Source organism: Bactrocera dorsalis, unplaced genomic scaffold (genome assembly GCF_023373825.1).
Source record: "Bactrocera dorsalis isolate Fly_Bdor unplaced genomic scaffold, ASM2337382v1 BdCtg021, whole genome shotgun sequence".
Taxonomy (NCBI): Eukaryota; Metazoa; Arthropoda; class Insecta; order Diptera; family Tephritidae; genus Bactrocera; species Bactrocera dorsalis.
Genome location: NW_026038072.1, coordinates 127,696 through 139,396, shown reverse-complemented (window position 1 = coordinate 139,396; position 11,701 = coordinate 127,696). Strand labels below are relative to the sequence as shown.

At 38.8% G+C, this 11,701-nt stretch overlaps 4 protein-coding genes across 6 annotated transcripts; 2 read left to right on the top strand and 2 right to left on the bottom strand.

Annotated features, from left to right (window-relative positions):
* The first annotated feature begins 458 nt into the window (after positions 1–458).
* LOC105229260 (tetratricopeptide repeat protein 8) lies at positions 459–7,112 on the top strand. Of its 3 annotated transcripts, none has more exons than XR_007423482.1 (7): positions 475–3,244; positions 3,384–4,181; positions 5,147–5,349; positions 5,413–6,110; positions 6,162–6,336; positions 6,448–6,744; positions 6,830–7,112. XR_007423482.1 is itself a non-coding variant. In XM_029551527.2 (7 exons), exons 3-7 carry the CDS (start codon positions 3,566–3,568, stop codon positions 6,664–6,666), a joined length of 1,911 nt encoding a protein of 636 aa, XP_029407387.1. In that variant the 5' UTR covers positions 475–2,970; positions 3,038–3,244; positions 3,384–3,565; the 3' UTR covers positions 6,667–6,822. The 3 variants fall into 3 exon arrangements, 1 of the variants encoding a protein (XP_029407387.1); XM_029551527.2 differs by lacking the exon at positions 6,830–7,112 and having other exon boundaries at positions 475–2,970; positions 3,038–3,244; positions 6,448–6,822; XR_003845964.2 differs by lacking the exon at positions 6,830–7,112 and having other exon boundaries at positions 459–3,244; positions 6,173–6,336; positions 6,448–6,791.
* LOC105229261 (ADP-ribosylation factor-like protein 16) lies at positions 6,786–8,215 on the bottom strand. The gene is made up of 3 exons (XM_011209415.4): positions 7,302–8,215; positions 7,109–7,236; positions 6,786–6,926 (listed from the first exon to the last, which is right to left on the bottom strand). Exons 1-3 carry the CDS (start codon positions 7,708–7,710, stop codon positions 6,825–6,827), a joined length of 639 nt encoding a protein of 212 aa, XP_011207717.2. The 5' UTR covers positions 7,711–8,215; the 3' UTR covers positions 6,786–6,824.
* A 147-nt stretch (positions 8,216–8,362) lies between these two features.
* Positions 8,363–9,858, top strand: LOC105229257 (U5 small nuclear ribonucleoprotein 40 kDa protein). Its single transcript, XM_011209409.4, has 4 exons — positions 8,363–8,543; positions 8,599–8,728; positions 8,793–9,421; positions 9,476–9,858. Exons 1-4 carry the CDS (start codon positions 8,436–8,438, stop codon positions 9,653–9,655), a joined length of 1,047 nt encoding a protein of 348 aa, XP_011207711.1. The 5' UTR covers positions 8,363–8,435; the 3' UTR covers positions 9,656–9,858.
* LOC105229258 (vesicle transport protein SFT2C) lies at positions 9,736–10,754 on the bottom strand. Its single transcript, XM_011209410.4, has 2 exons — positions 10,452–10,754; positions 9,736–10,390 (listed from the first exon to the last, which is right to left on the bottom strand). Exons 1-2 carry the CDS (start codon positions 10,635–10,637, stop codon positions 9,962–9,964), a joined length of 615 nt encoding a protein of 204 aa, XP_011207712.2. The 5' UTR covers positions 10,638–10,754; the 3' UTR covers positions 9,736–9,961.
* Between the last annotated feature and the right edge of the window lie 947 nt (positions 10,755–11,701).

The window sequence follows — 11,701 nt, the reverse complement described above, 5'->3', positions numbered from 1 at the left end:
CTCGGTAGCTTATTATCATGACTACAGTTAAAATTACATACCAAAACTATTTACTGAAAGTTAGAATGTTACAAGGTAAGACTTATGAGCGCAAATAAAAGAATTTCCCATTCTCAACTGACTTCAACGGATTTCTCAACCACGAAGTTGGTTCGGGCTTGTCTTTGCGTTCGCGAAATTCAAGTCGACTACGAAAAGCTTTTGGAACGGATAAGCTTTTTTATGCAAACAATAGTAAAAACCACCGGATCAGAAATCGGACTCTGGCACTGTAATCATTTTGGTTTCAAAAAGGCAGTTTAAAAAGTTGTTCGGTGATATGTTTGTAACTGTAGATACACATCCAAACTTTAGAGTTTATATGAACATATGGAAAATACATACATTTTCACATCTTAGCATTTATACATATATACACATACATATATATGTATGTATGTTTCAAGTACCTAATAATAAACAGAAATGATCAGGTCGATCGGCGCTCGAGACCAACTGACGAACAGTCAGCTAAACAGGCAAAGCAAAGTCAGTCAGGCTTCACCGAAGACCAAGCTGATGCTGCGCACACAAATTGCCGCATGAGCTCGAAATGCTCCTACCTCCTTACCTACGCACATATCATTCCTTACATCGGTTAGGCTCAGCTAAACCCATTCAAGTTATGCCTGCATATCCAACTTACAGATTCTCGCGAACTGGTTCCATCGCCATGCTGGGACAGTGGGTAGTTGTTGCTGTTGTGTTCAGAAGGCTAGCAATTTCGTATTCTTATTTTTATTTCGTCTTGCTTATTTTTCAGTTCATTTTATAAACGCGCGTTCCTCCCGCCTCATTCTTGCGATGCATGCACATACACACACATACATATGTATACATGTGCATGCTCCTTGGCCGATTTTTCTAAGGGAAAAGATTCTTAACTTGCTGCAGCCTAAACCACATTCTCAAAATAGTTGTAGGAATGTCAGAAAAGTTTTTGGACCAAATTTTTCATCCTGTTCAACCGTCAACAAGCCCGTCTTGTGGAGCGACGGATTATCTAAATTATCTTTAGTTGACCAAAACTGCAGCATTACGAGGCGAAAATGAAGCTAACCAGGCTCTGAATTTGAATAGAAAAACATTCTATTCTGCATTTCTGACATACATACACTTACCTGTACATATGTATGTATGTATAAAAACGCCTGTTCGTAGCCATTCACGGGGAAGAGCGAAGCTTTGAAATGATTGGAATTTTTATTTTGCCCCAAAATCACTTGGGGAATTACCAATGAACGCCGTAAATGCAAACAATTCGCGAAGAATTTTCTATAATGCTGTATGCGGGCAGGCATGTATGTATGTATGTTTTGTTGTGTGTGCACATTGTCAACTACATATTTACGCATTTGTATCCATACACATACACACATACACATTTCCAGCGTCAAGTAATACGGCCAAATGCGAACAAAGTAAAGCGAATTCAAATTAAAACATATCTCCACATTTCGCATGCAAACATATCAACATGTGTGCATATGTGTATGTATGTATGTATGTTCATATGCTTAAAAACAAATGTACATATGAAATAAGGTAAACAGCATAAATACCGAAACTTGTTTTGGCTACCAAACGCGTACGAGCCGCGAGAGCTGAGCAATCGATGACGGCGCAGAGCTTTGGGGGGAGGGAAGCAGCCAAAGCTCCACAATACCAACGGCTAAAGAGCGCTGGAACACTGGATCGGTCGATCGGTCGATCGTTCGATTGTCGATTTATTGAATCGTTTGTTGCCCATACTGGCTGGAATGACTGAAATAAAGTGAAATTCACGATGCACCAAATACCATTGAATGCGAATTCGCGCTGCAATGCCAAAGTGCGCAGAGCAACATACCAAATCAAACCGAAACCAAGCTCAACCCAACTCACATACTCGCATCTAGAGCCAGGAGTCTTGCGCCAGTTTTACAGTGTGCATTTCGAAATAGTTGAAATGAGCCCTAATGAGGGGGCCGTCGTATCAATTCGTAAAATAAACTCTTTGTATTGAAACGTTGTTGGAAAATAAGTAAGACGAGTTTCTTTAAACTTTGCTTCAATTGCACTTACCGCATATTTTTAATGATATTTAGAAAATATACTTTTTATATTCTTTACATTTGGAAAATACTAAACGAGGGCGTAAAAAATCATAATTTACGTATATCTATGTAATTATGTATATATGCTGCGTGTACGTAGAAATCATACAACCTCACGTACGTACATCCATCCCCATAACCTACTCATACGCATATACTTACATATGTACATATGTATATAAAGGTATTTATGTATGCCTGTCATTGCTGCTACTGCATCACGCTTTTGCTGCTGAACTGCGCATACGCAACACATGACAAACGTCAAGGAGACGGGCTGGCCTTAGTCCCCCATTTCTTTTGTTTGCTTTGCCATTTCTGCAGCTACTCTGTGCCTTGTACGCTTCGCCCTCTGGCTGGCGACTCTGGATCTAAAAATCAAAGAAAAACACCAATTGCTGCACAGTAGCAGTTTCATGTTAATGCGCTTCGATATTGCAGCGAAATGCTTACAACAAGGCATCAGGCGCAGCATTTCAGTTCGCAAGCACATACAACGTCTCCCAATTGGGACAAGTCGACATGAGCAATAATTGAGACTTTCGCAGATTTAAAAAATCGTAGGCCTGAAGAGGTAGCAGAAAAAACCACTATTTGTCCTTTGCCTTGCCGAAAAACTGAAAATTATCGCTTTGCCGTTTTTGAAAAGACTTTTAGATTAAAAGAGAATCCAGATTCTAGCAGTAGCAGTTCGCTTAGCCAGAACCATGTTTGAAACGTCATCATACTGACGGCTTTGCCAACTAAGCGAAGGCTTTGTAAATATTTCCGACGTGCGATGGAGCAACTGTTGCAAGAATCCACATGCAGTAGCGCAAAGCTGCTCAGATTTATGGTATGTCTCCATGGACCCTTAAACAGACCAGTCCGAAATGGTTCCTCTAAAACTACTTATTTTTCAGATCTCCTCCAAGACCGACTAATATTACGAATAAACACCCTGTAGGCGCAACCTTGAACTATCGCGCCGTCATGGCAACGGAAAAGGCCAAACAAAAGTTTTCATTTACTAGCATTTCCGAAGCTTTTACGAACACAATATCTGTTTATTAAATGTGGGAACACAAAGTAGATAAATAATACATTTTCGGTTAGCAGTTTTGAAGTTGGTATGTATTTATGTATATCCAGAGATCAACATAAAATACTCCGCGAAAAATGTGATGGCTTCTGAGGAATTCCAATCAAATTGTGTAACCTTCGAAATTGTTGAAATTAGTTCATATCCGGTGTTAAAAATTCCAACAGGTTAAATCAATAATGTCTGAAGTCAGAGGAGCCAATTGAATTTAAAGAGCGATTGAAGCAGCAACCACTTCACATAAAAAAGAAATCGAGCAGAGGAAACCTAGAACAGGCAACAATCAGAGCGGCAATTGTACGAAAAGCAAAACGCCTTCAAAACGAAAAAAGCGCACACAGTCGGTAGGATGACGACAGCAGTTCCTTTGGCTCCATTGGCAGCGCTCCCCTCAACGCGCATGCTGATGGGCACAGCCAGCAACATAAGTTTAGCTTGTGCGAATGCCACGACAGCCATGGCGTCACTTTCAATACAGCAGACACATTCGCAGTCCCAGCCGGAGTTGGAGCCGCAGCTGCCGCCGACGATAACAATAGCCGCACTCGAGTGGCAGTATTTTCAAGCGGTTTCACTGTTTCGGCGGCGAAAATATGAAAAATGCGTTGAGGTGTGCAATGGCATGTTGCGCACTGGCCATGAAACGAATGTGCAAATGTTTACCTCTTCGTCGGAGAGCCACGAGGCCGATGCACAGTACAGTAGGGGAGTTGGCGGCAGCGGCAGCATAGTCAGGAACAATAACAACAGCAACAACCTGAATCTCACAAGCGGCTCAAGGCAGGGGCGAAGCCACAACCAAAACTTCAAAAGCAACAACACGAAATATGGTAATACCAATGGTAATAACAATAAAGTGAGCATGCCCACGTGGATGATGGAGGGCGTATGGCAATTAAAAATGCGCGCGCTTACCCAGCGCGTCTACATCGACGATCTGGAGACGGACGATGCCTTCGAGGGGGGTAAGTATGAATGTGTGCATCTGACTGCTGTCGAGAGGAATTGCACAGTAGCCAAACTACATACATATATTCAGCACTGTTGCCAAGTAGCTTAAACTGTAGCGCAGTGGAACATTTACTAAATCGATAGGAAGATGCTCTAATCCCTTATTAATGAGAATGGGTTTTGGGTCATGTACCTAACTCGTAATTTGTAAGAAACTAGTCAAGTATATTGTAAAGGCAAGGGCCGCCATGAAATAGCACGGGAATCAGGTCTACAACGAAATGTAAAAGTTCAAATCTGGTGATTGTTTTGTGACCATTTTCCGAGCGCCCATTCCTTAAGGTTCACCAATGTATTTCAATATATGTATACCGATATTTTGACCGATGCACCAAAAGAATCACTATATTTTAACCAGTCTCATAAATGTGTGCTTTTGTGCCATTTTATATGTATGTATGTGTGGATAGCCGACATGAATGCTGAAAATTCCGAGCTTGAGTGGCTTAACGGATTACGATTGCATTGGAATATTTCAGCTGCATTCCGTTGGCATGGCATGCCGTGGCAGTTGCGCAGCCGCACACCATCTCAATGCCCGAATACTCATGCCACGCTTCTTGCATTCCAACGTGTTCAATCACCCTGAATTTTTATTTTCATCTCGTTACTTATTATTTTTTTCATACTACACATGTATGCACACATAGACAGGCGCACTCGGTGATAATGCTGCGGTGCTACATTTTGGTTATTGCATGTTGCATAGCCTGATACCGCCCCTAGCTTATACACACGATCACATACCATACTTTCCGGCTAGTGCACTCGTATTATATTACATTTGCTTAAAAGTGGGTTCGAGTACTTTTTGATCTTTCGAATTGCCTTTGTTTTTTTTTTTATTAAAACATGTTCATATTTTCATTGGTCTCTCTCTGTTTAATGGTGTATTAATGCTGGGGTCGTACGAACACAGAGAATGAGGAAGTGGAGTTGGAGCGAATTGCCACAGCCGCCCGGCCAGGTACCTCAATTAAAACAGCATTCATACCACGACCAACTACAAGCACGCTGCGAGCTCACACCATAGCTGCAAAAAGAAATGACCTACCAATGAGTGAAGGGAGCCGCACTGCGACCGAGCAGAGCAGTAAGAGCATTAGACCCAAATCGGGTATGGTAAGGCGCTAGATCCTATTAAGATTTCATATTCATATAGTCATGGCATGCCCATATTCCAAGGTACGGCCGGGTACTGCTACCTCTCGACCTGGTTCTTCAATGGGTAGCCGTACAGCATCACGATGTGGTACTGCTTCGCGCATTCGCGCTTCTTCTGCCGCCGCATATACGGTGGGTGATGTTACCGCGAAACTGTATCAAGCTTCACGCCTCAATCCCACGATATACGCCGAACGAGAGGCACTTATTAAAGCACTTTTTCAATTCCTCTACTATCACGAATCGGATGTTCAAAAAGCATATTCACTTTGCGAAGCTGTCATGGAGGTGCACAAACAAAAGCGAACTTCTGGTTCCACTCGTTCGGGGGCACCAGTTGATTGGTGGTGGGATCAGCAAATAGGCCGATGTCTGCTTATATTACGCTCTCCACGAAAAGCGGAAACATTTCTCGTGCAATCATTGGCAGTATTTCCGCATCCTGATACGTTTTTACTGCTATCACGATTATATCAACGTCTGGATGAACCCGAACGTGCACTCGAACTCATCGGTATGGCTGTAGACCGACATCCGTTCAATGTCACATTTCGTATCGAACAAGGGCGTATTTTTGATGCTCTATCCAAACCCGATAGTGCCATGCAAATATATCGTCTCATTACCAAGCTTAATCCTATAAATGTCGAAGCACTAGCCTCAATTGCTTTGAATCATTTTTACGATGGAAATCCTGAGATGGCCCTTATGTACTACAGGTGAGTCAAATTCTATGCCGGCAATTGAACTCTAATACGGTTTTAATTTAGGCGAATTCTAGCTTTGGGAATTCACTCGGCAGAACTTTATTGTAATATTGCATTGTGTTGCTTGTATGGGGGACAAATCGATCTGGTACTTCCTTGTTTTCAGCGAGCTCTGCTGCTGTCCAAGACTACCAATGAAAAAGCGGATATATGGTACAACATGAGTTTTGTCGCATTGGTAAGTTTCTTTAGCACATTCATCTGTATGGTCACAGAATATATCTAAAATAAATACCTAAGTAGGCTAGGTATGTATATAATAAATGGATATTTAATATCTACTTTCAAGTCAACTGGTGATTTTCATTTGGCTCGTCGATGTCTTCAGCTATGTCTAACAGCGGATGCGTGCAGCGGCGCCGCCCTTAATAACTTGGCTGTACTAGCAGCGCACTCTGGCGATCTGATGCGCGCCAAATCGTACCTGCAGGCAGCAAAGGAAGTGCTGAGAGACAGTCCGGAAATCAACAGTAATTTAAAATACATGCAAGCCCATTACAAACTCTAACGTATGAGCGTGAAAACTACAAAAGTTTCACTAGGACAGGCACCGCCCTAATCTAGCATACATTGAAGTTGATGTTAAGTATGTATACATATATTTATTTGATTAAACGAGTTCCATCAATTTTATGTAAATAAATAATTACATTTTACGTGAAAATTCTAAGGGATCTGCAACCAGGCATATATAGCTCCGAAACCCACGTGACTGACAGCGCTAGCCTCCACAATAGTTAACTGTTGCCGAATTTCCTTTTGAAGCTTCTAAAAAAAAATAAAGAAAATAGGAATATATGCAAATTATTGTCTTAAGTACAGATTGTCGTAACAAATGATAGGAGCTTATAAACTAATCGAAATGCTTAAAGTGATGCTACAGCACGGTCTTGAAAGAGTGTGTCTGAACTTCTAGTTATACTTTTTGAATCGAAATACAGAGTTCTCACGGATATTTGCAGCATAAGTAAAGCTTCATTGCGCATCTGCCGGTAGGCGTAATCCATCTTAGCTAAAACTAACAAAATTCGACAGCGCTGCAATCGAGGCTCGGCCAATATAGAATAGAGCAGAACCCCTTCAAGTACACAAAAGCGTAAATGAGAATTAATCTAAAATAAATGGACATTTACGTAAACCAACCTGCTGCAGAAATTTGACAAAGATTTGAAGTGTCGACGACATAAATTATTTTCGACACTTTTTCATAGTATTGTCGCCAGAGTGGTGCCATCGCACCACCAATTTCCAAAACTCGTATGCATTTTAATGGAGCCTTGGGCCTCTTATTCTTTAGCTCTGTGGCGCCTGAGACTTCGTTGCTGTTCTTTTCATCATTTAAATCTGTCTGTTTTTTCTCAGTTGGATTTGCGGCATTTGGAAGCCTTGTTGAAAGATTGATTGTAAAAATATTTGTGCCATTTGTTGGCATTGAATAGGTTGTCTCATCAATACAGTCCGGATTCTCCAGTGCCTTTAGAAGGTGGGTTTTTCCTGCACGTTTCGGCCCGACACAGATGCAGGACATTTGACTGACAAAGCTCGCATCCATTTTGCCCTACGATGAACTTAAGCTATTGATGCACTTAAACAGTACTTATCAACTTTAAATGTTCTCTTTTTAAATACCGATAAATGCAAGTCAAATAACCGTTGCTATGGAGACCGTCATGAAAATTATGGTATCTGTACTGATATAGAACTCTATCATTGTTGTCAGAGGCAATCATTTAATAAAAATAAATAATTATCACTGATTCTTTTACTACATTATAAAAGCAAATCAAATTCTAATTGAGTTAAATGGAGTGCATCGCAGCATTATTTAATTATAGATTAAAGATTCGTATTCAGACGAATTCTTATTGTAACGCCAAAAATGATTTTTAATGATTTGGCAGCACTAAAAGTAGAAGAAAAAGAAATGAATAAATCCCTTGAGAAGTTTAAATTAATAAGTTTAATAATAAAAAAAAGATATAACTGTATCTTAAATCAAAAGATCAGCGATGTAATATTGTATACGTTCTCTTGAATGCGTTTTGCAATTATCGCATTTAATAATAATAAGTTTACAGATTTGGCAGCTTGCATTGGCGGTAATTTCATTAATCTTATGCAATCTGTTATAAAAATCGAGTATATGAAGCGCCCTGCGGTTGATATACCGGACAATTTACTCAAACGCAACATATGTATTGTTAAACTTTTTTTTTATATGAGAGCGTGTATACAATATACAAGTTTTGTTCGTTAAAGGACATTAAATATAAAAATATGGGTACGAAAAGACCAGGGACAAGCTTAGTGTTGGCGCACGATACCAAACGCAGCAAAAATGATCTTATTGCATACACCAATCGTGATAAAGCGTTGATGGAATCGGTTTGAATACTTGTACTTCTGCCTCATTTATATACTCTAACAAATATATTTTTAGGGCGTTCGACGTACATCTAATTTAATGGCGCCAATAATGCTATTGGAAGGCCATGAAGGAGAGATTTTTACAACTGAATTCCATCCGGATGGCGACATACTTGTTTCGTCTGGCTTTGATAGACAAATATGTCAGTATAAATAAAAATTGAGATATACATATGTATAATTATTTAGATACCATTTACCTTGCAGATGTTTGGAATGTGTATGGCGAATGTGAAAATGTAATGGTAATGTCTGGCCACAGCGGTGCGGTTTTGGAAGCACATTTTTCGACGGACGGATCAAATGTGTATACATGTGCTACTGATAAAACTGTCGCCATTTGGGACATTGTAACAGGGCAGCGAGTACGTAAACTAAAGGGGCATACAAATTTTGTAAATACTGTTCATCGTACGCGCAGGGGCAACCAAATGCTATGTTCAGGTTCTGATGATCGAACTATAAGAATCTGGGATGCACGAAAAAAGAATTCGGTACACACAATGGAATCGCCATATCAAGTAACTGCAGCATGTTTTAATGATATTGGAGATCAAGTGATCTCCGGTGGTATTGATAATGAAATAAAAATTTGGGATGTACGCAAGCATCAACAGGTGTTGCACCGTTTACGTGGACATACTGATACAGTAACGGGGATTTCGCTATCACCAGATGGTTCATATTTACTTTCCAATTCCATGGATAATACGCTTCGAATTTGGGATATACGCCCCTATGCTCCGATTGAAAGGTGCGTAAAAATTTTTCAAGGACATCAACACAACTTTGAAAAGAATCTATTACGTTGCTCATGGTCACCGGATGGCAGCAAGGTAAAAATGTAATATATTATTAATTGTATCAAAGTTTATATATTTAATTATTAGATATCTGCTGGTTCTTCTGATCGCTATGTTTATATTTGGGACACAACCAGCCGGCGTATAATTTATAAGCTACCTGGTCACAATGGCAGCGTTAATGATGTCGATTTTCATTCAAAAGAACCTCTGATATTATCTGCGTCCAGTGATAAAACTTTGTATCTTGGTGAAATCGAGGATTAGACTATGTAATGTTATCCTGAAGATAAGGTTTTCATTTTAAATACGTCGTCTACAATTAACATAAAATAAAACAAAGTGCATTTGTGTTTGTAATATTATCGGCTATGCTAAAATGTATAAACGATTCTTTTAATGGTATCACACATGTCACTTTTAGTTAAAATAGAGTTTTAGCTATTGAAATGGCTAGAGGTTAAATATGAGATATGTGTATAAAACTCAGTTGATTAAACATATAAGCGGGTAAGAAATATGTATCTACCAAGTTTATGAAAAAAAAGCAATATGTTTATTAATATAATCGTACTAAACGGGCAGTGTACTTGTTGAGGATACGGTACTCTTGAACATTTTTCCGAAGAACTTTATTCCGGAAGCTCCACCGGGAACCGTACCAACTATCATAAATAGAAGAGCGATTATTTGCGCTACAGCAAAGAGGACGGTTAACGCTGTGCTATGTACTAACAGTGCGCAGTAAAGTGTTGCTATCAAAGAGCTGGTATATGTGCCGGATACCAACATACGTGGCTTTGAAAAAGCAGTCTTGAGAAAGGCACCAAAGCCAGATAAAAAGCAAAAGCCAAGTATGAAAAACATGCTACCCAAAGAGTAAAGTAGGGCGAATTTGCGGGCTTTCAATATTAACACTGGTACATAAAATATAGAGATGCTGAAGCAAAGAGCACCTAGTCCTAAACAAGCAACAAAACCAACAATGCGCTGCAGTCGTGACTGTAATAAAAAAGAAGTTTGCCATTTATTAAATAAAAATTAGTGAAAATTTATTTTTTACCAATTTAGGACAACAACTGTCTTGTGTGTCTTGCAGCCAACTATTGCTGGGTTCCGTTGGCTCAGAACGGGTAAACAATTTTCCCAAATCTGGCACTTTGATTTGTGGAATTTTGGCACCGAAGTTCTTTTTTTGATCGCTTTGAAGTAGCAAATATTCATCCAAATCTTGTTTCAAGCTTGCCATGTTTGTAGATATAAAAAGTTGGTCACAGATAGGATATGCCACGAATTTGTTTATTTTTTATTTTTCACACAATGAAATAAGTAAGGTAGTTGACGAATCATTAAACAGTAGTACAGGGTGTTCTCTATCACAGGGTTCACGATGTGTTTAGAAAGTATGTACACTGAGCAAATTTGGTGCTTTAAAGATTTTTGAAAAACTGAATGAATATAAATTTGTCCTTATTTAAGATATTGAATCGTGTGAATTTTGTAGAAATTGTTATGATTGTAATTTTCCTCCAAAAACAAAAAGAAATTAATATATTACAATGTAAACGCGATCAAATAGTGTATATAATGTTAATTGAATTGAAATTGTGTTCTACCTTTGAAATGTTTCAGTTAAATTATCAATGCAGCGTAGCTCTCCTATTAATAAAAATATGTTAGATAAAAAAATATGATAATTAAATAATTTTAACTTTTGTCATCATTATCGTTATACAGTTAGAAGGAGGTTCACGCGTTCATAAACAAATTGTTCTGAAGAGCGCATTGAGCGTCATAAATGTTGTCTTTCCCACCGTTCTCAAAACATATTCACCAATGTAAACAACATCAGATACTTTAAATTAATTTGATTACAGATGATTTTGAGTAAAACAAATGCAATATGTTAGAATGAACAATTGACAAAAGATATTTGGGAGTTATTAACATTAGGTAGGCAACGATAAAATATACAAATCAAAAGCGGTAAAGTATCTCAAAGATATTTCTGCTCTCTTACCCACAAACATATCTCAGAGAATAGATACTTTAGAGAGGCAACATTCTCTCTCATTTCACTGACTATGCTTACACGTATACAGCTCTCCCCATATAACAGGGTGCGATTCGCACCACAGTCAATTCATAACTGTACTCTCAAATATGTAAAACTATTGTGTTAATGCAGTTTAGACATTTTATTAATATTTTTTACAAAAATGCAAAATTACACGGTCATAGCTATTGTGTTGAATATATTTTTTAAGAATAACAAAACTTCGTATTCAACAAATGAAAAGTGAGTTAATCGAC

Bases quoted from the DNA above. Each gene is read 5' to 3' on its own strand.
- LOC105229260 (XM_029551527.2), top strand. From the start codon at position 3,566: ATGACGACAGCAGTTCCTTTGGCTCCATTGGCAGCGCTCCCCTCAACG. The intron at 4,182-5,146 runs GTAAGTATGAAT...GTACGAACACAG, and splicing joins GGACGATGCCTTCGAGGGGG to AGAATGAGGAAGTGGAGTTG. The intron at 5,350-5,412 runs GTAAGGCGCTAG...CCATATTCCAAG, and splicing joins TTAGACCCAAATCGGGTATG to GTACGGCCGGGTACTGCTAC.
- LOC105229261 (XM_011209415.4), bottom strand. From the start codon at position 7,710: ATGGATGCGAGCTTTGTCAGTCAAATGTCCTGCATCTGTGTCGGGCCG. The intron at 7,237-7,301 runs GTTGGTTTACGT...GTGTACTTGAAG, and splicing joins TTGTCAAATTTCTGCAGCAG to GGGTTCTGCTCTATTCTATA. The intron at 6,927-7,108 runs GTGAGAACTCTG...ATTTTTTTTTAG, and splicing joins TACTTATGCTGCAAATATCC to AAGCTTCAAAAGGAAATTCG.
- LOC105229257 (XM_011209409.4), top strand. From the start codon at position 8,436: ATGGGTACGAAAAGACCAGGGACAAGCTTAGTGTTGGCGCACGATACC. The intron at 8,544-8,598 runs GTTTGAATACTT...ATATATTTTTAG, and splicing joins ATAAAGCGTTGATGGAATCG to GGCGTTCGACGTACATCTAA. The intron at 9,422-9,475 runs GTAAAAATGTAA...TTTAATTATTAG, and splicing joins GGTCACCGGATGGCAGCAAG to ATATCTGCTGGTTCTTCTGA.
- LOC105229258 (XM_011209410.4), bottom strand. From the start codon at position 10,637: ATGGCAAGCTTGAAACAAGATTTGGATGAATATTTGCTACTTCAAAGC. The intron at 10,391-10,451 runs GTAAAAAATAAA...TTTTTATTACAG, and splicing joins ACAGTTGTTGTCCTAAATTG to TCACGACTGCAGCGCATTGT.